Source organism: Caretta caretta, chromosome 13 (assembly GCF_965140235.1).
Source record: "Caretta caretta isolate rCarCar2 chromosome 13, rCarCar1.hap1, whole genome shotgun sequence".
NCBI lineage: Eukaryota > Metazoa > Chordata > Testudines > Cheloniidae > Caretta > Caretta caretta.
In genome coordinates, this window is record NC_134218.1 from 8,300,030 (window position 1) to 8,326,947 (window position 26,918).

The 26,918-nt window shown below is 41.4% G+C and overlaps 1 protein-coding gene across 2 annotated transcripts in view; it reads left to right on the forward strand.

Moving 5' to 3' along the window:
* Positions 1–26,918, forward strand: part of CABLES2 (Cdk5 and Abl enzyme substrate 2) — a 41,692-nt gene that overhangs the window by 6,027 nt on the left and 8,747 nt on the right. Inside the window, exons 2-6 of one of the 2 annotated variants that reach the window (XM_075118702.1) lie at positions 16,458–16,529; positions 16,697–16,789; positions 19,574–19,651; positions 24,195–24,303; positions 25,043–25,208. In XM_075118702.1, the coding sequence (XP_074974803.1) occupies positions 16,458–16,529; positions 16,697–16,789; positions 19,574–19,651; positions 24,195–24,303; positions 25,043–25,208 (518 nt within the window). The remainder of the gene's footprint in view (positions 1–16,457; positions 16,530–16,696; positions 16,790–19,573; positions 19,652–24,194; positions 24,304–25,042; positions 25,209–26,918) is intronic. The other variant, XM_075118703.1, reaches the window with a different exon arrangement.

Genomic DNA, 26,918 nt, shown 5'->3' on the forward strand with positions numbered 1-26,918 from the left:
AATCTATGTGTAGACTTAATTATACTTGCAATTGTTCTTATCTGCATGCAGTTGCTGTAATTTTTCAAAGCAATTAATTGCTTGTGAAAATGTCATTGACAGGTGCATTAGAATCAAGTATATGCTAGTAAAGACACAGCCGTGCCTTTTATATCATTTTTACCCCACGTGCAAGTTACAGGCAGGGCATCACCCCTGTTCTGGAGAAACCACTGCTAGAAGTGAAACCAATAGAAGTGAAATCCTTGCCCTTTTCTGAGACAGTAAAAAATGAACCCTGCCAATTGATATGTACTCATGAGCAATATTAATCTAAACACTTTATAACTTACAACAAAAAATGGGGGTGTTTTCATCCCAATTTCTCCGCAAAAATATCCTAGCAAATTCTGTAGCAAGGTCTCATGTGACTAGGACTTCATTATTTTCACGGTAGTCTGCTATAAATATACTTGTTGAAATACCATAAATTATAATTGTCCAATATATATGTAGTGATGCAGTATTCGTGGGGAGGTTAACAACTTACTTGAGAACTTACAGCATTCAGTGATTTTCAGTGTTCTTCCCCCATCCCTACTCAGCAAACTAGTGAGGTTTTTACTGCATTGTGTTTTAAAATGTATCCTCTAGCTTTGAAATCTGTTTGGGATCTCAGTTTATTTTTTAAAACAAAATCTATTCAATTCACCTTTAAAAGAATATCTTTCCCCAAGAAACCTGAGGTAGTGAACTAGTGTCTTCCTGGTATGCAACAGTTGTACCGTTTCTGAGAACTGTGAGTGTGTGTGTGTGTGTGATGAGTCAATGTTTAGACTGTCAGATGCTTTTTACCAAAACAAGTTTTAGAGCAGGAGTCTCTCTTCTCAATAACTGCAGATAAGTGGACTGTTCAAACTTAAGACTGCTAAGCTGTTTGAACTGATGGCCATTCCAGCTTGTCTATATTTGAATTGCATGCCCCAGTGCTGCTGTATACTGTTGACATAGGATATGGGAAGTTATTGCGGGTGATCATAAAACCAGTCCATGTGAAGTGTTAGCTTAATAACACTGGGATGTGTATTTCCATTTGTTGCAAGCTATTCACTAATAGGGGGATGAGGCAGGTAGTGCAGGTTATTTACCACCAGTTCAGAGAGCTCCTTCAAATTACAAATATGAATTGGCTCTCTGACCTTTTTTGCAATAAGAGCATCAGCTAGCCAGTATCTTTTCTGTAGCTCTGTAAACTTCCCCTGAATAAATGGTTTTATTGTTTGGTTAGCTGGAATAAAACTTCAGCATCTACCCTGTATATCTTTCCCAAATAGTTAAAGCTGTGAAACTGTCAAGCTAAACATGCCTGGAGATGCCTGTGATCCTTCATAGAAATATTTTGGCTCTGTGGTTTATTCAGAGTTTAAAAATGCTTTGTCCTCAGTCACATAAGCAAACATAATGAAATTTAGATTGTGTAACAAACGTGGAGTATTTCTGATAAAGCAGGTAACTACGTACTGATTGCCTTGAGCTAAAAACATTCTGGCATTCTTCAAATGTAGAGCTCTTAAACTCCTACATAGCTAGTCTTTGGCTTCTAGCTATTGAGTTTATGGTCTATTGTAAACTGCTATTACAGTTTTACCGTCAGAAAGCAGATGTTAAATTGAAGGTCTTTAATTGTTATCTTGTAAACAAAGTAATTATATTAGAGGGACACTCATCCCCCAAATCCGTGCCCTTAAATTATAGGGTGCGCCCAGAAGTGGATTAAGATTTATTATGGCCCTAGGCACAAAAAAACACTCTGGGGGACCCGGGGGGCCAGAACCGGAGGGGTTAGGGGGGCCATGCCTCCCCACACTTTTTAAAAGGTAGGGGGTCATCCCCCCCCACTCTTTAACATGGGCGTAGTAGCATCGGGCAGAGCAGCAGCGACACGGGCGTAGTTTGTGGGGGGGGGGCCAAGGGGCGTTGCCCCCACAAACGGCAAGCCTTGGGCTAGAGGTGACAGGAGAAGCAGTACCACACATGGTTGTTGCCTCGGGTACAAAGCCCAGGTGGTAGCGGGGGTAGTCTTGGAGGTGGGTGCAAGCACTGAGTGAGCCTGGGGAGAGTGCAGTAGCCACTGAGGCTGGGCCAGGAGCAATAGGAGCTGCACTGGAGGAGCCCTCCCTGCCCGGCTCCTCGCAGCCAGTGAACCTCCCAGCTGGGGCAGGGCCTCCTCTACCCGCAGAGCGTGTCTGCAGGCCTGAAGGGCGGGGCAGGAAGCGGGACTGGATCCCTCGCCCTTTAGTCCCAACAGCATCAGCATGCCCCGGGGAGTGGGGACACAGGCTGGGGGCTGCTCTCGGGCACCCTGCCCCCCATCTAGGGCAGGCAGAGGATCTGGGGCTCTATACAGTGGGCTGGGCTCCCTCAGGCATCACTACCTGACTCCGGTTTCCAGCCTGGCCAGAGGCAGGGCTGCAGTTCTGGCACCGGTGCGCCCCCTTTCTTCCTCCCCCCTCCCCTTTTACCCAGGGTCCAGTGCTCCTGTGCGGGCTCCCAAATTGGCCAGGGCCCATGCGTTAGTGAGCCACTGGGGGCGCTGGTAACAATCCCTATATTTAGGTTGCCTAACTCTTTTCATTATAAAAGATTCTGGTAATCTTTTCCTGAGAAGTTTTAACACAGTCGTTGTTTTCAGCAGGCCTTCAAAATCCAGCAGGGGTTAGAGAAGTGCTTTTTCTTTGTCCTGTTAAATTCCATTCAGGTTTGGGTGAGAGGTAAATTTGTGTTTTAAAACAACACTTGAGTGGCGTGTGTTCCTCTAGAAAGCTTTAACAACAAGCCAAGGTGATAACTGAGCTTAACATTCTGAGGCCTGGCTCGCACTGCTGCCAAAGCAGTAGCGCACGTTTCATTGGAAGCTGCTGGCACAGTAGTGGGCGAAGAGTTGGGCTGGATGCACCCCTCCTCAGACCCAGCACATGATCACAGCAGCCCATTTCCACCTCTGAGAAAGCAACATTCTCCAGCTGCTAGTGGACATGGATAGTCCTGTGGCTTAAGTGGTAGAAGTCTCTGGACTTGTCTTCACTATTATGGGAGTAAGTCAACCTACGTTACCCTACTCTAGCTACGTGAATAAGGTAGTTGGAGTCGATGTAGCTTAGGTCGACTTAGTGCAGTGAAGACACCAGGGTGCGTCGACAGGAGATGCTCTCCAGTCGATTTCCCCTATTCCTCTTGGAGAGCTGGAGTACCAGGGTCGACCAGAGAGAGAGCTCTGCTGTCGATTTACTGGGTCTTCACTAGACCCACTAAATTGAGCCCTGCTGCAGCAGTGTCCATCTCCCCGTAGTGAAGATCAACCCTCAGTTGCAGGATTCAGAGTTCAAATGCTGCTTATGCTGTATGATGGGAAGATTGTTACAATTGTATATAACCTTGTTTTTAATCATTTTCCTTCATTTAAAAAAAAAAAAAAACTCTAGGAAATTGCATTCAGAACAAGCTAAAAAAATATTTAGGTTGAAAAGAAGGTCAAGTATTTGAAAGTTGGGGAAATGTCAGAAGTACAGTTGCCATGCAACCATAATCCTAAATAACATCCTTTTAACATAGTTTTTTAATGCGACACATACATCAAGCACTGTTCTCAACGTGTCCCACGCTGAGGCCATAAATTGTTTTTTGTTTTTTTTAAGTTTTATTTCTAAATGTAATCTGTATTTTGCATCTTGAGTGACCCAAATAATGTGACAATATGTGTCCTATGCTTTGTGTATGGACAGACCTACATAGATGCCAGTGTGGGGTGCAGTGGGGTTTGGAGAGAAGGTTCTAACATTGTCTTTCATCCAGTGCTGTTCAGAGGAATCAGTGCAATCTAAATAGCTTTGGAAATCTCATTTTTGCAATTGCACCGGTGCAAGAACAATTTTTGCAAGGGCACCAATACCCAGTGTTAGCCTGAGGAAATACTGGCTCCCAGCAATCTTTCTAGGTGCTAGCAGGTAAAAGGTGGCATCTGGACTTGAGTTTGAAAAGAAAGCGTTGGTGGTGAGGCTAGAACCTTGTGTTTGTGTGGGTCTAGAGCAGCATTTCTCAAACTGGAGTATGTGGAACCCTTGAGGTCCCCGAGGGGACTCCAGGGGGTCTGCAAGCCCCGCTGATCAACTCCTCCCCCTTCCTCTATCTCCTGGAGGCTACTGAAGCCAAACTGGGAGATTTTAGGCACTAAAAGTCTGGCAGTGCAGCGGGGCTAAGGCAGGCTTCCTGTCTGCCCTGGCTTCGTGCTGCTCTCGGAAGTGGCTGGCATGTCTTTGTGGCCCCTAGGGGTGGGCCAGAGCTTTTCCGTGCACTGCCCCTGCCCTGACTCCGCAGCTCCCATTGGCTAGGAACTGCGGCCAATGGGAGCTGTGGGGGCAGTTCTTATGCGCTGAGGCAGCACGCAGAGACTCCCTCCTCCTCCCCCCACCTAGGAGCCGCTGCCAGAGAGATGTGCCAGTCGCTTTTGGGAGCTGCCCGAGGTAGGTGCTGCCTGGCCAGAGCCTGCACCTGAGCCCAGAGCCCACACCCAAACTCCCTCCCAGAGCCCGCACTCCCTCCTGCAAACCTCTGCTCCAGCCTGGTGAAAGTGAGTGAGGGTGGGGGAGAGCAAGCAACTGAGGGAGGGGGAGATGGAATGAGCGGGGGGGGTAGGAAGAGGTGGGGTGGGTCGGGTCCTTGGCAGAAGAGGTAGAGTGGGGGTGGGGCTTGGGGGTTCACAAAAAATTTAAAATCAAAATGGGGGTCCTTGGGTTGTTAAAGTTTGAGAGCTGCTGGTCTAGAGCAGGGGTGGGTAAACTTTTTGGCCTGAGGGCCACATCGGGGTGCAAAACTGTATTGAGGGCCGGGTAGGGAGGGCTGTGCCTCCCCAAACAGCCTGGTCCCCGCCCCCTATCCACTCCCTCCCGCTTCCTGCCCCCTGACTGCCCCCCTCAGAACCCCTGACCCATCCAACCCCCCATGCTCCTTGTCCCCTACCGCCCCTCGGGACCCCACCCCCTATCCACACCCCTGACAGGCCCCCCAGGACTTCCACGACTATCCAACCTCCCCTGTCCCCTGACCCCCCCCCCCAGAACCTCTGCCCCATCCAACCTCCCCCTGCTCCCTATCCCCTCACTGCCCCAACCCCTATCCACACCCACGCCCCCTAGGACCCCACCCCCTATCCAACCCCCCCTGACAGGCCCCCCGGGACTCCCATGCCTATCCGAACCTCCTCTCAGGGGCCGGGTGGGATGGTCCTGCGGGCCGTAGTTTGCCCACCTCTGGTCTAGAGGGTAGGGGATATTGGTTTGATGGAAAGGTGGTGGGGTTGTGTATTAAACAACTAGAATGAAATCTCTTTACAAATGTGTTGCCTACAAGCGCCTTTCTCAGTCAAATGCTTGGAGATGCTGCAGTTCTACTGTATTGGGTGCTTTTGTTTTAATGAGATGTGAATGAGCAACCATTTATTCTACCAGCGGAGTGCAAGTTGGCTTTCACAGTAGTGTATTCATGTGAATTGTCTCTAGTAACCAAAACAAATATCCATTCTGGCAAATATGCATTTCACTAAAAAATGTTTTCTTTGTATTTCATTTACTGTCACTGCCACCTGACCACAAGGCTTTCCCCTTATAACTGACTTGCTGCTGCTTGTTTTGGCCTCATTCCTATGTCTTCAACACAGACTGAATGGATTGTACTGTAGAGGAAGAGTCAATCTGAGAATTTTCAGGTTTCAGAGTAGCAGCCTTGTTAGTCTGTATCCGCAAAAAGAAAAGGAGGACTTGTGGCACCTTAGAGATTAACAAATTCATTTGAGCATCCGATGAAGTGAGCTGGAGCCCACGAAAGCTTATGCTCAAATAAATTTGTTAGTCTCTAAGGTGCCACAAGTACTCCTTTTCTTTTTGAGAATTTTCAGTTATGCATATATATATATATAGAAATTGGCAGAAACGGGAAAGGAAAGGCAGAAAAAGCACACAGCATTCTAATGGAGTTTTAGTGATAAGTTATATCTCTCCCAGCATGTGATGGTGGCTCTCTGAGGAATAGTTGGAATTCTCAGAACACTAGGCATGCTTTAGAGGACTGTAGACAGCCATTTTGGTGGTTTTGTTACAACAGATGGCTTTCATAATACTTACTTGCAAAGCATTATTTAATCCTTGAATTGTCTACACACTCAGCACCAAAACTGCATGATATATGAAATGCAGTGAACTTTGAGCATGTTGTTATTTCTAAGCATTAGGCCTTATGTAGTTGTGAAATGTGGTCCTGGTGTTCGCTGTAACTTTTTTTCTTGTATTTGGAGCAAATGATTGTCTGAGCTTTAGGGCTGGTCTACACTACGGGGCGGGATCGATCTAAATTACGCAACTTCAGCTATGTGAATAATTGAAGGTAAGCAGAAAAGACATGTGGTGAAGAGAGAAGTTTGACTATTTAAATACATCGCTGTCTGTGTGAACCAATTTATATCATTCATACAATTTTAAAGGTTGCCTGTGAAGGCTGTTATCAGTCTCGTAATAATAGAGGTTGAGATACACATGGTTGGTCTAGTTCTCAGTGTTGTACATCCAATTTGAATGGCGTATGATGCAAATATTGAGCTGTAAACAGTTAGTGAAACTTGACTTAAAGTGAATGTCAATATGGTCACTAAAATTGATTTCTTCACTATGTTGTTGTGTGCAGAATTTAAAACTGGGCGTTCCATTGGATACATGACTTGAGCTTGCAGTTACCATAGTTAGCTGTACAAATTGTGCTTGGTTACCAAAGTGATTTGGCCAATCTAAATAGACAGACAGAATTGAGCAATCATAGGCACAAACAACTAGGTCAATTTTTTGTCCGTGAATGCATAATGATGGTAATTTCACACCTTAATATCGTGATAATCCTGCCTTAGGTTCTGTCAAACAGTTGAAAGGTAATCGAGATAGGGAGAGTGTGCGTTTAAATCCTTTCGCTGTATCACTGAAGAACTCAGAAGGAAAGTAATTTTCTGAACTGAAGTAAGGGTATCCTCGTAGTAGAGTCCATGACTGTAGAAGTTGCCATCTGATGGTTCACCAGACGCCAAGTTTGTTGAACTTCCTGTTGTAATGCAAACCATCTCTTTGATAAAGCATTTGGTGATTGATGAAACTTTGCTAAATTATTATAGTTGATGGATATTATAATCTAGATAATACGTAGTCCTGCCATGAGTGCAGGGGACTGGATTAGATGACCTCTTGAGGGCCCTTCCAGTCCTACAATCCTATGAAGTTCTATTTGGACTTTCTCCTGTCTGTTATGGATGGTTTAAAAATGTCAAACATTAATTTGTCACAAGTTAAGCTTCCACGGTGATGGAAGCAAGAACAAACTAATAATTTGCTTTCCTTTTATGGCAGTTAATTTGTAGTGTTATCTAAGAAGCTGAATTCTTGTGTGGAATATGTGTTTAAATGTAGATTAATTCTGACCAGATAATAAGTAAATTAGCCACAAATGGGTTTTCGGAATACAAATTCGTTAGAGCATCCTTAAAAAGGGTCTGGCATGTTAGAGAGGTGATGAAATATTGGCTGCATTAGCATTTAATATTCTTCTAGGATAGTGGATGAGCCCCCTCTGCCTTTATCCTTTGAACAGTGTCTCTCCAATACATGGCATGATAAACTAAAAGCTAATGTCACGCTGAACATGGGAGGAAGTCAAGAACCTGGTGCAGTTCAGATTCTAGAAACTGTATGATCATGGAGCTGCAGCATCTCAAATTACTGCCATTCCACTGGTCTCTACCAATGATATGCCCTTCACAACAGTAGTAACTCAAGAGAACTTGCTCCATCAGCACATCCTTAGCAAAGAGTTTATAAAAGATACCCTAACCGGTATATAACTGTACGGTAACGCTAAGAAGTGACTTCTAAAATAGTTGAACTACACATTGGCTTCTGACTATAACACTCTTAAATGAAGTTAACTGTTTCTCTGTACTAGACATGTTTTTGAAGGGCTATGTGGGGACCCTTTTTTTAAAAGTGAGGGGTAGCTTCAGCCTATTGAATCTGGAAAATTGTTGGTAGCTGGTCTTGGCTGATACTGAACTACTGTTGAAGCCTTATTTTTCCTGAAGTTAGACATTTATATCCAATGTATAATATGCCATTAAATTTCATGGGCTAAGTCTTCATTATATATGTGGATTTCTATGTCCTAGAAAATCTATATGTTCATTTTAATGATTCACTTGTCAGAACTTTTTATAGTAATAACCATGAGTTAAATATAGCATCTCACAGCACTAATTAATACATTTACCCATTCGCCCTCATTCTCTTCCCCAATTTACCCCTCAAAAATAGCTGTCAGATTATATGGTCCGTGTCATTGCTGTGTTGACAAGACCCTAACAGCACATGCCAAACTGGAATTGTTAGTTGTGGCGCGCGCGTGTGTGTATATATAGATAATAAAAATAGCATATCTCCTACAACCAGTTCAGTCCCTCTTACCCTTTATTATTCATTTTAACACTAGTTTCTAATCCAGTTTTCTACTTTGTACAGAAATTTATAGTCCATTCCTTTGTGCTAATTTGATGCATCATCTTTGATGATTAAAGTGAAAAGTCTACTGCTCTTCAAGGAGGAACAATGTTGAACAAAGCAATTAATATCTAGGCAATGTGCCAGAAAGCTTTTCCTCCTAAGTTAATTGCCTTCCAACTGCTTTTCGTGGCATTTTATAACGGCCCCTATTTACTGTGCGCCCACCAGCTCTGTCTGAAAGGATGGATCCTGCACTGCTGTGGTCACTCTTATGAACACACCATGGCTGGTGATGCAGTATATCATGAGCACCCAATATGAACAGAAATCAGAGATACCTGGCCTGTGCAGGGCCATTAATCACATCCTGTTATGAAGGACTGTGACTCTTGTCAGTGTGCATAAAATAGTGGGTGGCTTTGTGGCAATAGGATTCCCTAACTGCAGCGGGGCGGTAGATGGCACATATATCCCAATTCTTCCCTCCCCCCACTATAGTATCGGACTTGTGCTTTCCCCTTTTCTTTCTTGCTCTCTTCCCCTCCCCACAGGAGAAGCTCCATGAAACTAGCAAGGATCCTGTTTCATGCCTAAATTCTAGTAGTGCTAGGGAACTCATTGTACTAGCTGCTGTACAAATTGTTTCACTTTGCTACTGCTGTGGGAAACACCATATATCAGGAGAGGTGCAAGCATAAATCTCCCCCTGAAATTCTCATGAGCCCGTGCTGAACATGAGAGCATATAACCTTTTCCCCAGTAAATATATTGTAACCTTTTTTAACAAGATAAAGCAGACTTCTCACACGCTTTCAGAAAAAGAATAAACACAACATTGGTATAAAACAAAAGATACAGCAGTAAAAAGCAGTATGAGAAGAGACAAGGAACTATTTAGATAACATCACCAACAATAAAAAAAGGAGGACTTGTGGCACCTTAGACTAACAAATTTGAGCATAAGCTTTTGTGAGCTACAGCTCACTTCATTGGATGCAGTGAGCTGTAGCTCACGAAAGCTTATGCTCAAATAAATTTGTTAGTTTCTAAGGTGCCACAAGTCCTCCTTTTCTTTTTGCGGATACAGACTAACAGGGCTGCTGCTCTGAAACCTGTCATCACCAACAATGCTGAAGCAGCTGCTAAAAAAGGTGGTAGTAAATCAACTCAGCGGGGTTCTAACTGGCAAGTTTACTCCAGCCAGAGGACCTGTTCAGGAAAAATGAGAACAGCTGTGATGGACAGAGCACTTCTAAGAAGTGCTAACCAGCACTACAGGAAGCTATTGGTGATTTTGACAAAGAAATTGAACACCCAGAACTAGACCATCTTGCATCACAAACAAAGAAATAAAAGATGCAGTAAAAAAATTTTAAAGCAGAAGGTGAGGATCAAGTCACTGGGGAAGTGACAACCATTGATAAAATCACTGAATTTTTCAACAAAGTGTGGAATCAAGAAGAGGCTCAAGAACAATGGAAAATGGCTGTATATTCAAAATACCGAAGCAAGGTGACCTAGATGACTTCAGTATCTGGCAAGATATTGTACTCCCTTTCAATGACAGGCAAAGGCTTCTGCAGAATAAAGGACGCAGTTGAGGCAAAGCTAAGGGAAGAGCAGGCTGGATTTCCACCCAGAAAAGATCATGTCTTAACCACATTTTCACCCTAAGAATAATCATTGAAGGAGAGCATCAAGTGGCAAAACGCACTCCTCATAAACGTCATAGATTTTTTTTAAAGAACGACGAGGACTACTTGTGGCACGTACTTATTCTTTCTGCTGATACAGACTAACGTGGATACCACTCTGAAATCTGTCATCATAGATTTTTAAGAAAGGATTTGACAGCCTCCATTGCCGTTCACTCTGACACATCTGTATTATCGTATGGCAATAGAAATAATTATCATCATCAAGCCTGCATATCAAGGTGCAGCATACACAGTTAAAGTGAACACAGACTTGAGGGAATAGTTTAACATGGACACTGATGTCAAACAAGGAACCTCTCCTGTTTGGCTTTGCTATTGACTTCATTATGAGAACAAGTGTAGATGGATCCAACGTGGCCATGGTTTAACAGAATCTAAATCTTTTAGTATACTTCTGCTGATATAAAACCCTTCTAAGTGACACTTGAACTAACATGCAAACAAAGACTGAAGGCTGAACAGCATTGCAAGAAACATGGGGTTAATAATCGGTTACAAAAAAACAAATCCAATGAGATCCCCAACAACTCCCAACTCAATTGAGACATTACATTGGAAGGCAAAGGAATACAGGAAGTGAATCAGTTCACATATCTTGGCAGTAATATGCAAGCCAATGGAGATACCGGGAAGGAAATAATGTCATGAATTGTCAAGATGACAGCTGCATTCACCAGCTTAAACATGATTTGGTCATCAAAAATCTACAGCTTAAAGAACAAACTGTGACTCTTCAACGTAAATACACGCATTCTTACAATGGAAGGAGATGTGTTCCTGCTACTTTAAGAATAAAAACTGAAGAGAGTTGGGTTTCCACCTTTTGATCTGTCCTTAACTAGCTTCTTTTCACACCCCCACTGACCTCTTCCCTCCTTGCTCAGGTGAGTTGGGTGTAGATTTGAGGCAGTAATTGTCTGCAGTGACTAACCCAGTCCTTGATCTTGCACTTAGAACAGTGGTAGGCATTCCATCTCTTCCTCCACCTCAGTACTCAGGTTGTATTGTTTGTGGTTCAGAGTATGGGGTGGGATCTTCCTATGCTGTAGTGTTTCTCTGTGTATACTGGTTCAGATATCTCTTCCTGACCTTCTCAACTTCAAGAAACTGCAACTGTGGAAAGTAAAGCTTTGTGATATTCAAGAATGGGTAATATTCCTGACACCTCTTCAGTGTGCAGGCAAAGCACATCATCAAGTTCCTGAGCTTGGGAGGGACAGAGGAAGGTATTAATGCAAACACCTCTTTCATTTCTTGTCAAAATGCAATCTTTTAAAGTAGATCACCTAGACACGTGCTCTCTCCATTCCTAACATTGAGTCAAATGGACTGAGATTGATTATTTTATTTAGGAAAAAATAAACTTCAGTTGTGTAAGCTTCCCCTGGCCCTAAAATGAGGTTCCTCTTGCTTTAATTTTCACATTTAATGTGTCGAGCAGCAAATCTGAGCTCAGAGCAAGCCCAGCAAACTGAAGTATGGGCTAAGGGCAGAAGCCAGAGTTTTGGAAGACTGAACCAAGCAAATCTGACTAGAAATTCTTATTGTAGTGTCTGGGTTTTTGCTCCTAGTGCAGAAGCAGGCTGTCAGCAGATTTGATTTCCTGTGAATTATATGGTCCAATTTCAGACAGTGAGTGTGAGGCCCTTCTCCTTTCAAATACATCTAAACATCAGTGGACTTGGCCAGTTTTCCCCAGAGCAGTATGCTTCACTATCGTAATGCTTCCTGTTATCCTGCACAGGCTCTGAAAATGCACCTTCCAAGGTGGGCTGGCTGCTTCCAAACAGGTGGTTTTCCTCTTCTGGCTGGAGTTGGGCATGGCAAGTGGGACTAGCATTTGCTCCCCAGCCACCACTTGGACATGAATGCAAGTAGACAATCCAAAAGTGAGCCCAAGACCTTTTTGCTCGGCCCTAGCGTAACTAGTGATGGAGATTACGTCTCACTAAGCATCCAAATAAATAGGTTTTGGAGACACTGAGACTTGCTGATTCTAACCAACATCTATTGATGTTTTAAAAAATAATACAGAGGACTTAATGGTACCCTCCTAAACATGCTGAATATATCACACACACCAAAACCTTGAATCTTTCCATAAAGTTCAGAGCAATAAGTACAGGTGCTCTCTCCAGGAAGCAGATATTCTCGCTGTACTTCATAATCCTAGAGAGTTAATTTTACAGACCTTCCTGGAATAAAGAACAAGCTCTTTCCTTCCTGGTGCCCGCCTTTTAAGTGGGCTTCATGCAGCCAAGCAAGGAGAACTTGTATTTGCATATCCCTGTGGTACTCTACACTTTCACCAAGGTGGCTTTGGCCATAGATTCCTACAGGTGGGGATTGTGTCTTCCTTTATTAGTTGACTAAACCAACACCCTTTTATGCAACTATTTCCCCACCACCACCACACATGCACCTGCATGTGCGCACACACACAGATAGAATCCGCAATCTACATCTGTGCGAGTTTTGTTAGACATGGAGAAAACCAAATTAATGGGGGACGGGGCTAGTCGTGTTTCATCACATCCTGATGGGCTTGATGCTGTAGACCCAAGGAGTTTTCAAACTGCATTACACTGTTACCCCCTTCTGACATTAAAAATTATTACATGACCCCACAAGGGTGGACTGAAGCCTGAGCCTGCCCCAGGTGGGGGGCCTGTAACCTGAGCCCTGCCACCCAAGGCTGAAGCCTTTGGGCTTTGTCCCTGGGCAGTGGGGCTCAGGCGTCAGTTTCAGCCCAGGGCCGCAGTAAGTCTAATGCCAGCGCTGGCAACCCATTAAAATGGGGTCGCAACCCACTTTGGGGTTCTGACCCACAGTTTGAGTACCGCTGCTGTAGACCGTACAACGTGAATCCTGTGACGTTTCCTAAACTTAGGTCGGGGCAGAATTCCAGATCTGAGAATGTTGCATCATGTGTAATGGCCTTCTCAGAACACCAGGAATTGTTTGATTTATGTGGACACCTGTCTATCTTGGATGATGTTGCATGCTGAAATACCACTGCAGTAGCCATGTTTGTGGCTGCGATGGCTCCAAAATAACCATGAGTAGGATTGAAACTACTTTAAAAAGAGTTATACAAAGAAATGTTTTAAAACTGCAATTTTGGCAGAGGACCTTGGGGCTACAGGTGATCCATTCCCTGTGGATGTACCAAGTTTCTAGCCATTTGACTGACTAGAAAGACCGTTTCTAACATTGATTAACTCACGCATGAGAAGATTTAACATTCTTTCCATTCTTGTATACAAGGAGCGACTCAAATTTTTCAGCTGAGTGCTTGCTTGAGCTTTGCTCTTTCCAGAGAACACCTTAATTTCTCTTAGTGAAATTGTTCGAGATGTCAGATTTGCTTTCTAGTGAAAATGCCAAGTTCTGTATTGGAGAATGTCGTTACATATTTCCTTAAGCCATAATTAGTTGTTAATCACATTTGCTTTTGATGCCCTTTACTGCCAAGGGAAAAAAATGCATACAGTAATGTAGTTTTGTCTTGGGTCTCTTGATGCTCTCTTACAAAAAGTAGATACGAATGGTAAATCATGATTATTATTTTTTTAACTGGGTTTCAGCAATGTATGAAGGCATTTAGTTTTCTAATAATTTGGACAAAGTGGATGGATTCATTTTATAGTGAAGTGCAAACTACTAATTGGAATTCTTACTACAGAAAATAAATAGTCTAATTTTCAAATCTTTATCCAGGGTATCTTAATATGTAGGCAGAGCTATTCCTGGAGACTTTCTCTTTGTACAGTTATTAAAAGTGACTTTTTTTTTTACTTTAACTTTAGTAGGAAAAACTGGTAAGGATTTAACATAGAAATGCAGATATTCTCATCATAAAGAGTCTTTGCTTACCATGCAAATTGCAGATCTTGCATTTGCAGGAAAAGCACTGTATAGTTGCAGCTTTTACATGATGATTATTTACTACTTTAAAGTGTGACTGGACTAACATTTTTATCAACAGCTCTGACAGTATCTTTAAAGAAATTGAGAAAAGTAACTACAAGGGTGGGGAGGAGGAAATCAAAATTTGTCATCTTAATCTTTTTATAATTATCTAAAATTACATTTTTACTTCCAAAGTTAAGTGCCTAAAGTTAGACACCTAAAGCCATATTTGGATGTATAAATGGGAATCTCAAGTATGAGTAAGGAGGTTATATTACTTCTGTCTTTGGCACTGGGTCCGATGGCTACTGGAATACCATGTCCAGTTCTGGTGTCCACAGTTCAAGACGGATGTTGAAAAATTGGAGAGATTTCAGAGAAGAGCCACAAGAACGATGAAAGGATTGGAAAAAGCCCTTTATAGTAATAGATTCAAGTAGCTAAACATATTCATCTTAGCAAACTGAAGGCTTAAAGGTGACTTTATTACAATCAGTAAATACCTAGATAGGGAACAAAAAATTGATGATGGGTTCTTCAGTCTAGCAGACAGATTCAATGGCTAGATAGAGTGCAAGATTCAATGGAAGATAGAGTGCACATTTTTAAGCGAGGGTAATTAATCATTGGAACAATTTACCCAGGGCTGTGATGACATCTCTATGACTGGCAATTTTAAAATCAAGATTGGATGTCTTTCTAAAACATATGCTGTAGTTTTTAATTTGGGGAAGTCCTTTGGCCTGTTGTACAGGAGGTCAGACTAGATGACCACGGTAGTCCCTTCTGGCCTTATCTATACATCTGTTCAGGCACCCAAATAATAATGCAGGCTGACGTAGTTTTTTTTTGTTTTGTGGGGTTTTTTGGGGTTTTTCCTGTCTTTCAATTTTGACCTTTAGTCTTTTTTTTTTCTGGTTTATTTACCAACGTGTGTAGCTGCTTATTTTTTAAGTGCTTGATGGAATTCCTAAAAGTAGACTAACTGAAAATACTTAGTCAGTAAGAGCCAGCTGTGCAAGAGAATATTTAGCTTCTGTATGTCCAATTACAGAATTAGTCTTGATAGAAGAAAACCAGTTGCTGTTTCTCATAGTTCTTAACGTAAACACTGCTGTCATTTTGTTTCCCCTGGGATGTAGGGATATTTGCTTATACTTTAAAGAAACTCCGTTGTCTTTCAGTCTTTAAAATCTTACCAAACTTTTTTTAAACCAGTGTCCCCTTACTTGTCTAGTACAGTCTCTAAACTGGCTTCTCTTGATATAATTAATCCAGTTCTGACCGTGCATATTACAGAATTAACAGACACCTTCTCAAGAAGAACAGAAGGAAAAACTCAAATATCTGTGTACATGGGGTGTTTATGGCTACTAAGACAGAGGGAGAAGATGTAGAATATTAATAGTTACAGTGAAGTACTATTACTTGGAGGTGGCTTCTTAATGCCATTTGGGTCTGAACACATCATTCTTATGGAGTATATAGCTTCAAAATCTTTGATCACGTTTTCATTTTCGCTGGTTAATGAATGATCTAAGCGTTTGACAATAGGAATCTATTCCTCTGGGCAAGGTCCATTTTCCCCATGTTAATGTGATACACCATTAACATTACACCATCTCAGTTTCTTGTGGATTTTTTTCCCCCATGTTTCCATTTTAGAATTTTACATGGGCATGAAGTACCCCAAGCTTCCTCTTTAATAGCCCTTTCTATAGTTTTCTTAAAGTACTTCTGTTGCTTTTATTGAGCCAGACCTGTTGTTTAAGAAGGCTTTTTAGTTTATCTAAACTCATATCACAGGGAAAGTAACTAGTCCTATTTGCTGAATTGAGGAAAAGCACACAAGCTATGAGATAAATTTTATTTTCCCCCTCCCACCCCAGGTAAGGGATTTTCCCACACCTCTCATTGGGTCTTTTAAACTTTGTATTGCAAAGATTCCGGAAGAGTGGTAACTTGCAGGCAGGCTTTTCTGTTCTACAGAATATATTAAGTATTTTGATTAGTCAAATGACACCTTTGTTAAGAGAACCAACTTGTTAAAAAGATGAACCCCTTACTCAGTATAAACTGGTTGCTTTGGGAACTGTACGTTTCTTGGCCTCTTCAGAAGTTTAAAGATGCTGAGGTTTGAATATTTCAGCTATCTTTTGTGAGAAGTACAATATCTTAAGACTTCATAGCTCTCTGTTGCAGTTTCCTATCTCAAAGGCCATGAACTAATATTGTTCACTCTTCATGGTGTTGTACATTTTTACAGAAGGCGTTTTATCTCCCAGCGCTGCTCTCTAGAATTTTTAGAAGACATAGTGGAATGTGCCAGTGTACGAAGGTACTTTTTCAAAAGCAGCATTAATCTTAACTCGTTGCATGCAAGTCCTCTCCTCCCTCCACCCTCCTCAAAGCTGAATATCTGAGGTCCTGCATGCTAGTGCCGCCATCTGATCATAACATCTACATCTTTGTTTTAGATCACTTTATAACTCTTTTTAATTGCAGAACCAAGCACACGTCTGGATCTCCAAGACACAAAAGCTTGAAGAAGATGCACTTCATCAAGAATATGAGACAATATGATACAAAGAATAGCAGGTAATGTTTTATATTCACTTGGGGTCTGACTCTGACACCCTTATTTGCATGAAGTAGGACTTAACTCATGTGAGTAGTCTTTCTGAGTTCAGCTGGGCTATATATGTGAATAAGCACCAGTTTACATGAGTAAAGTTGGCAGATTTGGGTCACAAATAATTACAGCTTAACACACAGGAATGTTGGAGTCGAGGAAATAGGCTGGTTTATCCAAAGATTTGATTCTTGGACACTGCAGTATCATCTAAAATATACTGGACGGGGGAATAAGATTTTTATAAAATTTTATATACATCTATTTCTAAGTGTAAAATGTACCCGTACAAGTTTGACTGCTAAGATATGTGAGGGTAAAAGCCAACATGGACCCTCAGATAGTTGAGCAATGTGACACTTGGGGATTGTTTGGGTCGGAAAAGAACTTAGTGACTTCAGCTCTTGAAGTGGAGAGAATGAATGCAAAAAAAAATCTGATCGTTCTTATTTGTGAAATTTGAGTAAACTCAACGGTTCTATTTACTTCTATTTAATAGATTTAATACTAGACTGTAGTCCTTAGCTCCAGCTAATTAGAGAGGCTGTATGCTCCAGGGGGTAGGGAATGGAATGGAAGTCTGGAGACCTGAGTTGTGCTCCTGGCTGTTTCATCAGTTTGTTGTATGAGCTTGTGCAAGTCACGTAACCTCTCTGTGTCTGAGGTTCCTGGGCAGTAAAATGAAGATGATAATCTGTACCCACTTCTTGTAAAGCTCTATGAGAACTGGGGGGTGGAAAAGTGATTTATGTAGGAGCCAAGTATCCCCTATCAATAGAACCATAGAAATGTAGAGTTGGAAGGGACCTCAAGAGGTCATCTAGTCCAGCCCCCTGCACAGAGGCAGGACCAAGTATACCTATACCAACCCTTACAAATGTTTTGTCCAACCCTCATCTTAAAAACCTCTCATGACAGGGATTCCACAACCTCCCTTGGAAGCCTATTTCTGTGCTTAACTATCCTTAGAGTTAGAAAAAAAATTCTAATATCTAATCTAAATCTCCCTTGCTGCAAATTAAGCCATTTTACTTCTTGTCATACCTTTAGGGGACATAAAGGACAATTTATCATCGTCCTCTTTATAACAGATCTTAACACATTGAAAGGCTGTGGTTAAGTCCCCCATCAGCCATCTTTTCTCAAAACTAAACATACCAGTTTTTTAGGTCAGCTTTTCTCTAAACCTTTTGAGCATTTTTGTTGTTCTCCTATGGACTCTCTTCAGTTTGTCCCCATCTTTCTTCCAGTGTGGTGCCCAAACTGGACACCGTACTCCTGCTGAGGCCTCACCAGTGCCAAACAGAGTGGGAAAAATATCCACCTGTGTAGTACATACAACACTCCTGTTAATACACTCCAGAATATTAGTCCTTCATACAAGTGCATCACACTGTTTACTCATTCCGTTTGTGATCCACTATACCTCCCTGATCCTTTTTAGCAGCACTTCCACCTAGCCATTTATTTCCCACTTTGTATCTATACATTTGATTATTTTTTCCTTCCTAAGTGTAGTATTCTTTATTTAATTCTGTTGATTTTGTACCAATTCTCTAATTTGTCAAGGCCATCCTGAATTCTATTCTTGTCCTCCAAAGTGCTTACAGCCTCATCCAGTGCTATGTCATCCATTCATTTTATAAGCATACCCTCCACTCCATTATCCAAATCATTCATGAAAATATCGAATATTACCGGGCCCAAGACAGACCCCTGCAGGACCCCACTATGTACATCCCACCAGTTCAACAGTGAACCATTGATAACGACTCTTTGAGTATGGTCTTTTAACCAGTCATGCACCCACTTTATAGTTATTTCATCTAGACCACATTTCCCTAATTGACTTAAGAGCATGTCATGTGGTACTGCGGGCCTTATTAAAATCAAGAGATATCTCACATACTGCTTTCCTCCCTTCCACTAGGCCAGTAACCCAGTCAAAAGAGGAAATTAGGTTGGTTTGGCATGATTTGTTCTCAACAAATCCATGTTGGCTATTACTTAATTAATGTTTAATGGCTGACGGGGGTGGGAGGAAGGCCTGTTGTGTGATGCTTTATGTGAGGATGGATTGTTTCCTGACAACAGCAGGTGCTCAGCATAGGTTCTGAAGTATAGGCTTGCTACCACTACCTCAGCATGCATGACTACAAATATTGTTTACAAAATTATCTTCCTATTTTAAAAGTCCGTGTACAGTGGCTGACTCATGCTGCTAAACACTCTGAGCAGCTGCAAGATGGGAACAGGTATCAGGGGGTAGCCGTGTTAGTCTGTATCCACAAAAACAACAAAGTGTCTGGTGGCACCTTAAAGACCATAACAGATTTATTTGAGCATAAGCTTTCGTGGGTAAAAACCCCACTTCTTCAGATGCAACATCTGAAGAAGTAGGGTGTGTACCCATGGAAGCTTATGCTCAAATAAATCTGTTAGTCTTTAAGGTGCCACCGGACTCCTTGTTGTTTTTGCAAGATGGGAGTCACTCTTGGCTCTCCTGAGAACTTTACACACCTTGATCCTGTGGGGCCTCAGCCTTATATGAATGCCCTCTGGTTTTGTGTTGCTTTCTTTAGTATAAACTCCACAACCATCCTAGGTTCTTTAGAGAAGCCATTTAAGAAAAATCTTTGTATGTGCACACTTCATAGGAAACTACAGGGTTGCTAGCAAGGCTGATGTTTTATAGCTGCAGAAAACTTTTGTTTCAGTTCTCACTTTAATCTTTTCTTGTCTGCTTTCAGGATAGTATTAATCTGTGCTAAACGAACCTTATGTGTGGCTTTTTCTATCCTGCCATATGGGGAGAGCTTACGAATCAGGTGAGTCTCTACTTTTAACTTGACATATCTGCACTGCTCTGAAGTGTCCAGTCAGTTACCATATACAACAGCCTAATTTATTAAATGAGGTAGCCTCATAAGTGAATGTAGCTGTAATGTACCATAGCCCATTTTAGTATGCATTTTCTTTTATTTCAGGGTATATTTTAAATGTGCTTATCAGACTTAAGGCATGCACAAAATAGCAGTGCACTCATTGAGTAGTAAAATATAAAAATCAAATTGATTCAATGTCAATTAAAATATTCAACCAGGCTTCCCATAGAGAGTCAGTAAAATTCCCCCCACCCCCTTCATCAGCCAAAAGCCCATGCATGGTAGTCAAGTGTAAAAGTATAATTAGGCAAACCAAAAGGAATTTGAAGAGCAACTAGCGAAAGACACACAAAGTAACAGCAAAAGTTTTCAGTACATCAGAAGCAGGAAGCCTGCCAAGCAATCACTGGGGCCACTGGATGATCAAGCTGCTAAAGGAGCACTCAAGTAAGACAAGACTGTTGCAGAAAAGCCAAATGAATTCTTTGTGTCAATCTTCACTGCAGAGAATGTGAGGGAGACTCCCACACTTGAGCCATTCTTTTTAGGTGACAGATCTCAGGAGCTGTCCCAGACTGAGGTATCAGTAGAGGAGGTCTTGGAATAAATTGATATATTAAACAGTAATAATTCACCAGGACCAGAATGTATTCACCAAGAGTTTTGAAGGAATTCAGATACGAAATTGCAGAACTACTTGTGTTTTTTAAAAGGGTCAAAACGCAATCGTAGCAATTACAGGCTGGTGAGCCAAACTTCAGTATCGGGCAAACTGGTTGAAATTAAAGAACCGAATTATCAGACACAGAGATGAACATGATGTGTTGGGGAAGAGTCAGCACTGGTTTTGTATAGGGAAATCATGCCTCGCCAATCTATTAGAATTATTTGAGGGTGTCAACAGACAATCCAGTGGATATAGTGTACATGGACTTTCAGAAAGCCTTTGACAAGGTCCCTCACCAAAGGCTCTCGAGCAAAGTAAGAAGTTATGGGATAAGGGGGAGTGTCCTCTCATGGATCAGTAACTGGTTAAAAGATAGGAAACAAAGGTTAGGAATAAACTGTCAGTTTTCACAGTGGAGAGGTAACTAGCAGAGTCCCCCAAGGATTTATACAGGGACTAGTGCTGTTCAACATATTCATAAATGATCTGGAAAAAGTAGTAAACCGAGAGATAGCAAAGTTTATAGGTGATAAAAAAAGTATTCAAGATAGGTAAGTCCAAAGCTGACTGCAAAGAGTTACAAAGGGATCTCACAAAACTGGGTGACGGGGCAACAAAATGGCAGATTAAATTCAGTGCTGATAAATCTAAAGTAGTGCACATTGGAAAACATAATCACACCTATGCATACAAAATGATGGGGTCTAAATTAGCTGCTACCACTCAAGAAAGATCTTGAGTCATCATGTATAGTTCTCTGAAAACATCCGCTCAGTGTGTAGCAGCAGTCCAAAAACCAAACAATGTAAGGACCCATTAGAAAAGGGACAGATAAGACAGAAACAATCAAACTGCCACTATATAGATCCATTGCACACCCACATGGCTAATACTACATGGAGTTCCGTTTGTCCCATCTCAAAAAAGATATATTAGAACTGGAAAAAAGTACAGAGAAGGGCAACAAAATGATTAGGGGTATGGAACTGCTTCCATGTGAGGAGAGATTAAAAAGACTGAGACCATTCAGCTGGGGAAAGAGACAAATTCTCAATGGTATCAGATGACAGAACAAGGAGTAATGGTCTCAAGCTGCAGTGGGGGAGGTTTAGATTGGATATTAGGAAAAACTTTTTCACTAAGAGGGTGGTGAAACACTGGAATGCGTTACCTAGGGAGGTGGTAGAATCTCCTTCCTTAGAGGTTTTTAAGGTCAGGCTTGACAAAGCCCTGGCTGGGATGATTTAACTGGGAATTGGTCCTGCTTCAAGCAGGGGGTTGGACTAGATGACCTTCTGGGGTCCCTTCCAACCCTTATATTCTATGATTCTATGAAATAAGGGGGGGGGGGGGAGAGATAGAGGTCAGTGAAATCAAGAATGGTGTGGAGAAAGTGAATAAGAAAGTGTTATTTACCCCTTCACATAATACCTCAACAAGGGTCACACAGTGAAATTAATAGGCAGCAGGTTTAAAACAAACAGAAGGAAATATTTCTTCACAGAACACACAGTCAACCTGTGGAATTCGTTGCCAGGGAATGTTCTGAAGGCCAGAAGTATAGCTGGGTTCAAAAAATAATTAGATAAGTTCATAGAGAAAAGATCCATCAATGGCTATTAGCCAAGATGGTCAGGAATGCAACCCTGTACTATGGGTGTTCCTAGACTTCTGACTGCTAGAAGCTGGAACTGGATGACAGGATAAAAAATAAGTTGCCCTGTTCTGTTCATTCCTTCTGAAGCATGTCACCAGGCTCTGTTTGAAGACAGGATACTGGGCTAGATGGACCATTGGTCTGACCCAGTATGGCCATTCTTATGTTCTTATGAAGTGTATGCTTTGGAATTTAAAAGGGAAATGGGGCCCTGTTCCTGGAGACACTTACACACATGCTTAACTTCATGTATGTGAAACCATTCTATGATGAGACTACTCATGTGTGCAGGGTTAGCAAGTGCCTAAATGTTTGCAATATCAAGGCCTAAGACATCTTGCTTGCCGCAAAAACCTGACATTATGAATAAGGGTGGTGGTGTTAGGACAGAAACTTTTTTTTTTCCCCCAAGGTAACCAGTTATGCTACACTTTTAGGGGTTTTACACAATATTTGAATCTTTTTATTCAAAACAAAAAGTCAAACTACCTCTCCTTCCACCTTTTGCTGCCACTCTAATAGTAATAGTAAAAGATTGAAGCCAGGAGTCTTGAGTTTACTTTTCTTGGCCAAAAAAAAAAAAATAATCGGGAAAGATGGAGTGCACTAGGTATTTGTCACCAATTGTGCTTTTGTTTGGGCTTTCAGTGGGGGTTTTTTTTTTTAATGGTTTTTTCCTTTATATAATGTGATAAGAGCATTTGCTACCACCTTGGCCAGCTATCACCAAAAGCAAAAACTTGAGTTGGGAAGTTTCAGTCCTTTATTAAGTTAAAGGAAATGGAAACTTGCCAGTCCTGATAAGAGAAACTGGATAACTCCATTGGGTTGGTCATCCTGGCCTGCCTTATTGCACTGTTTGCAGTTGGTTCTCTTCGAAGGTTTGCGGTAGTGCTCAGTGCTCTATTAGCTTTTTTTTTTTTAAATATTTTGGTCATACTGTTCATTATTTTGCCCTTAGAGCTGATGTACCACTAGATGTAAAGGCAGCTGCTATCTTTCCTGACTCGTTTTCAGGGATTTGTAACTCAGCCATAAAAATTAATACTTCAAGATGCTCTTTTTTTTTAAAAAAGATATTAAGCCCTGAAAATAACATTAAATGCTGAATGCCACTGTGACTTTGCCTACTGCCAAGAACTGAAAACTATCCATTTATGGCAAACTATATGCAATGTATTTTGGAAATGTAATAATGTGTTCAAAATGTACACAATACAGTTGCAAATACTCACATGAGGAATAATAAGTGATGAGAACTAGAGGAAAATCCATGTAGGAATCTCTTGTGAACTTTGAGTTAGCTCTGTGGACATTTGACATACACAGTCTACAGAAAGTATTGTATTTACTTTTAATCCACCTTTTGCTAAAACAATTGTGTTGTCACTTGTGTCCTGTGCATAAGTTATGGAAGAAGGAAACGGATGTTTAGTGGTGGAAATTGTATTGTATGCAAACATACTTTCTACAAAAATAGGCAATGGGAAACGTTTCTCTCACTTGATGGGAAAGCAGCAAGGTCACTTGAAAGAGTTGGATTCTATAGCTGGCTACTAGCGTACCACTTCTTTCAGCTTTTCTTTGTCAGACGATGATGGTTTGACCAAAATACAGTAACTTTTTTTTTTTTTTAGACTGTAATAGGTGGTAATGTAGAATATTGTTATTAAAGTAGAGTTCTGCTAGAAATCTCTATTTACGGTCAGTGTGTTCTTTATGAATGTGGGCTCAAGTCAGTAAACTGCAACTGAAAAGTAAGCTGATAGTGGAGGGAAATTAGTAATGTAAAACATATTTGCTGCTTGGGTTTGCTACCCAAAACTTGTACATTTGTTAGTGCAGTATGGGTTGTACACTTGTGAAGAAAGATTACATATGGCTCAGTTTAAATGATAGTAAGCATAATAATACTGAGTTGAATTAAAAATAACCAGTTTCTGTCCTGTTAGATTGTTCTCTAGTTATGTGAATCTCTTACATTTTGAGTAGGGTATTTAAAAATTAATGCTTGCTTGAAAGGGGGAATGGGAAGACAGAGTGGAATTTTTTCCAGTGGTGGTAAAGTCGGTGCTATGGCATGTCTAGTGTTTACTGTAGAGGAAATTAGACTTGTAATGCAGTTTCTTGTAGTACACTTCAGTATCCGTCTTCATTTACAGTGATCTAAAAATGGAAGGGCAGAAACAGCGACATCCTTCTGGTGGTGTTTCAGTCTCTTCAGAGATGGTTCTTGGATTGGAAGGAGTGGAGCTTGGAGCTGATGGCAAGGTAAGGAAATATTTTTTTGTTGTAGAGCCCACCATGCTAATGAATGGAGCTGCGGGTGGAATAGAGAATTGAGGATTGGTGGGTCTCAAAGTGGTGTTCCCTGCTCTGTCACTATATGACCATGAGGCGTAGACATTAAGTGGCCTGCCTTACTTGTCCATCCCACCAGAGGTGCTGAAGCTTAATTATTGTGTATAAAGCACTTTGAGATCCTTTTCATAAGAGGTGTCCCGGGAGGTGGAGAAGAGCTACCTTCCCCGTGTGGCACTGATGGGCCACAAGCGTCATGCTGGGTCTGGTGAGACTGGTGGGGAGGCCCCTGTGCAGTTCATTCTCCCCAGTGACAGAGAAGATGTCTTCTCCTAGGGTTCCCAGAGCAGTGTACTGATGCTGCTGCTTTGATGCAGATATGGGCCCAGCCTCAGATTAGAATATTCATGTTCAGTTATTTGGCATGCTGCCAAAATTCAGCTGACTGTGCAAGTGTTGGAAGAGAAATAGTGACTCTTCAACAGTTTATATTTGTGCCAAACCTAAATGAAATTTAATGGGACAAAGAAATAACACTTTTCTGGCCCCTGGCTTTCTCCCTGTTGAATTTCCCAAGGCCTGCTGCAAACAATGGAAGCTACTCAAAAACAGTTCCAAGCATTTTTTTTAGAATGGAAAGTGTTAGCCTAAATATAGAGGTAATTCACAGCCTCTCCTATAATTACTAACACATGTTGTCTTTATTTAGGTTGTGTCCTATGCAAAGTTCTTGTATCCAACCAATGCCCTTGTTGGCCGCAAAATTGATAATCATGGTGCTGTTCCTCCATGTCGATTCGGTGCTTCACGGAGTCTTATAGGGTCAAGACATAAAACTGTAACAGCTAAAACAATACCATCAGGAACAGAAATAGGTAAAAACTCCATATGGCTTTGCACTGCTTGCATGCAAGGAGAACTGCAAAACCCTTTTTCCTTGTAAGATGCTATAAAATGGCAGGAATACATTTGCCTGGAACAAGGCTAGATTACAATAGGAACTGAAAGCTGTCAGCAAAAAGCACTTTTAGGAAGGATTTGATAAAGTTGAGAATTCTTCAGGAGGCCATTCCCTAAAGCTGTGGCCAAAGACCAGTGAAAGGATCAAATGAGTAGACTAGAGATAGCTAAGCAAAAAGGAGTGAAAAGCTCAGGGGAGATAAAGGGCTGCACAACAGAACAGCACTGATCTTTGGAATTGCTATTTTATTACCTGTTTCTGAGTAATCAGTTTAGTTACATTTCCTATCAGGAGAGACAACACTAGGCTTTGTAAAAGATAGGTTTCTTCCCCCCCGCCCCCTCAACTCTTTTGAAGAATTACTTGAACACTTGGAACACATGGAAATGTAAGAAAGAACTCTCCCTGCCCTTCCAGTATTGTGACAAGGTCTAACCTAAAGGAACACTGATAAGTGATTTTCTTAAATTCAGACTAAATACCATAGACTTCATGTGTCCAACTGACTGCCCAAAAGATTTTATTTTTTAAGAGTATAAACAAGTTCATTTTGTCTCTGCCATCTGTGAGGAGGTGCTTTTGCAATTTTGACATGTGCCAGTTTTGGTCGTGCCGGAGGTAGGGAGGGGAATAAACTTCTGCACGCTTACAGAATAAGAGATCTAGTCACAGTTTTGCTCAAAATAGAGAAACAAATTACCAGAGTATCAGATTCCCTAAAGTAGCAGCATTTAAATTATTCAACGCTGATATTTAAGTGACATCTTACTTGCAGAAGATGTTTCCAGTGTCCCTTTCTCAGCAATTAAACAAACACCCCAACCCACCAGCTCTTGCTGTTTCAAACCAGAAACCAATATACCTTACAGTGCTTCAGTGGTAAAAAGGCAACTGTGTAAAAGTGACACAGCTAATTCAACAGATCTGCTACCTGTACGTGCTTTACAAAACACATGTGGTGTTCTTGTTCATACTGGAGAGTCAATACATCTTTCTGAAAGTGAGTTGGGTTCTGTTGTGCCTCATGCATGAGTGATTCTAAGTGCGGAATCTTTTATCGTGTGGTAATGCATGAGCTGACAAGAACTCAGCTGAACTTTCAGATCCAGATTTAAGGCTGCATGACTGGCTATTGAAGTGTTCATCTTTCTGCTTGCTAAAAGAGCACATTTGGAACCATGGAAAGATATAAATATGGAATGATATGGATATCATTTTTAGTCATTTTTCAGATTATAATCACACTTGAAAGCAATGTTCTAATGGGAGAACATAAAATAGACTTTTGTATCTCTGGCCAACATATGTAACCACTTTACTCTCACCTGCCACTAAACTAGAATCTCCAATGCTGTGCCATTTCTGGCATCCTTACGCAACACCCATAAATAACATTTTTTATAAAAGGAACTTTCTTTCAGGCCTTTACCTCTGCTGCTTGAATGTTCCAGGTAGAAGGAACCTGCTGTGTTGCTAATGTACCTGAGGTGTTCTCGGACAGTCTGCTGACTTCAGTGGAGCATAAGTAGCATGACAATAGAACACCAGGTGCAACAGAATGCCAGTAGGCAAAAATAACTGCATCCTTTTAACTCAGCAGTGTAAGGACTAATGATGAAAACAT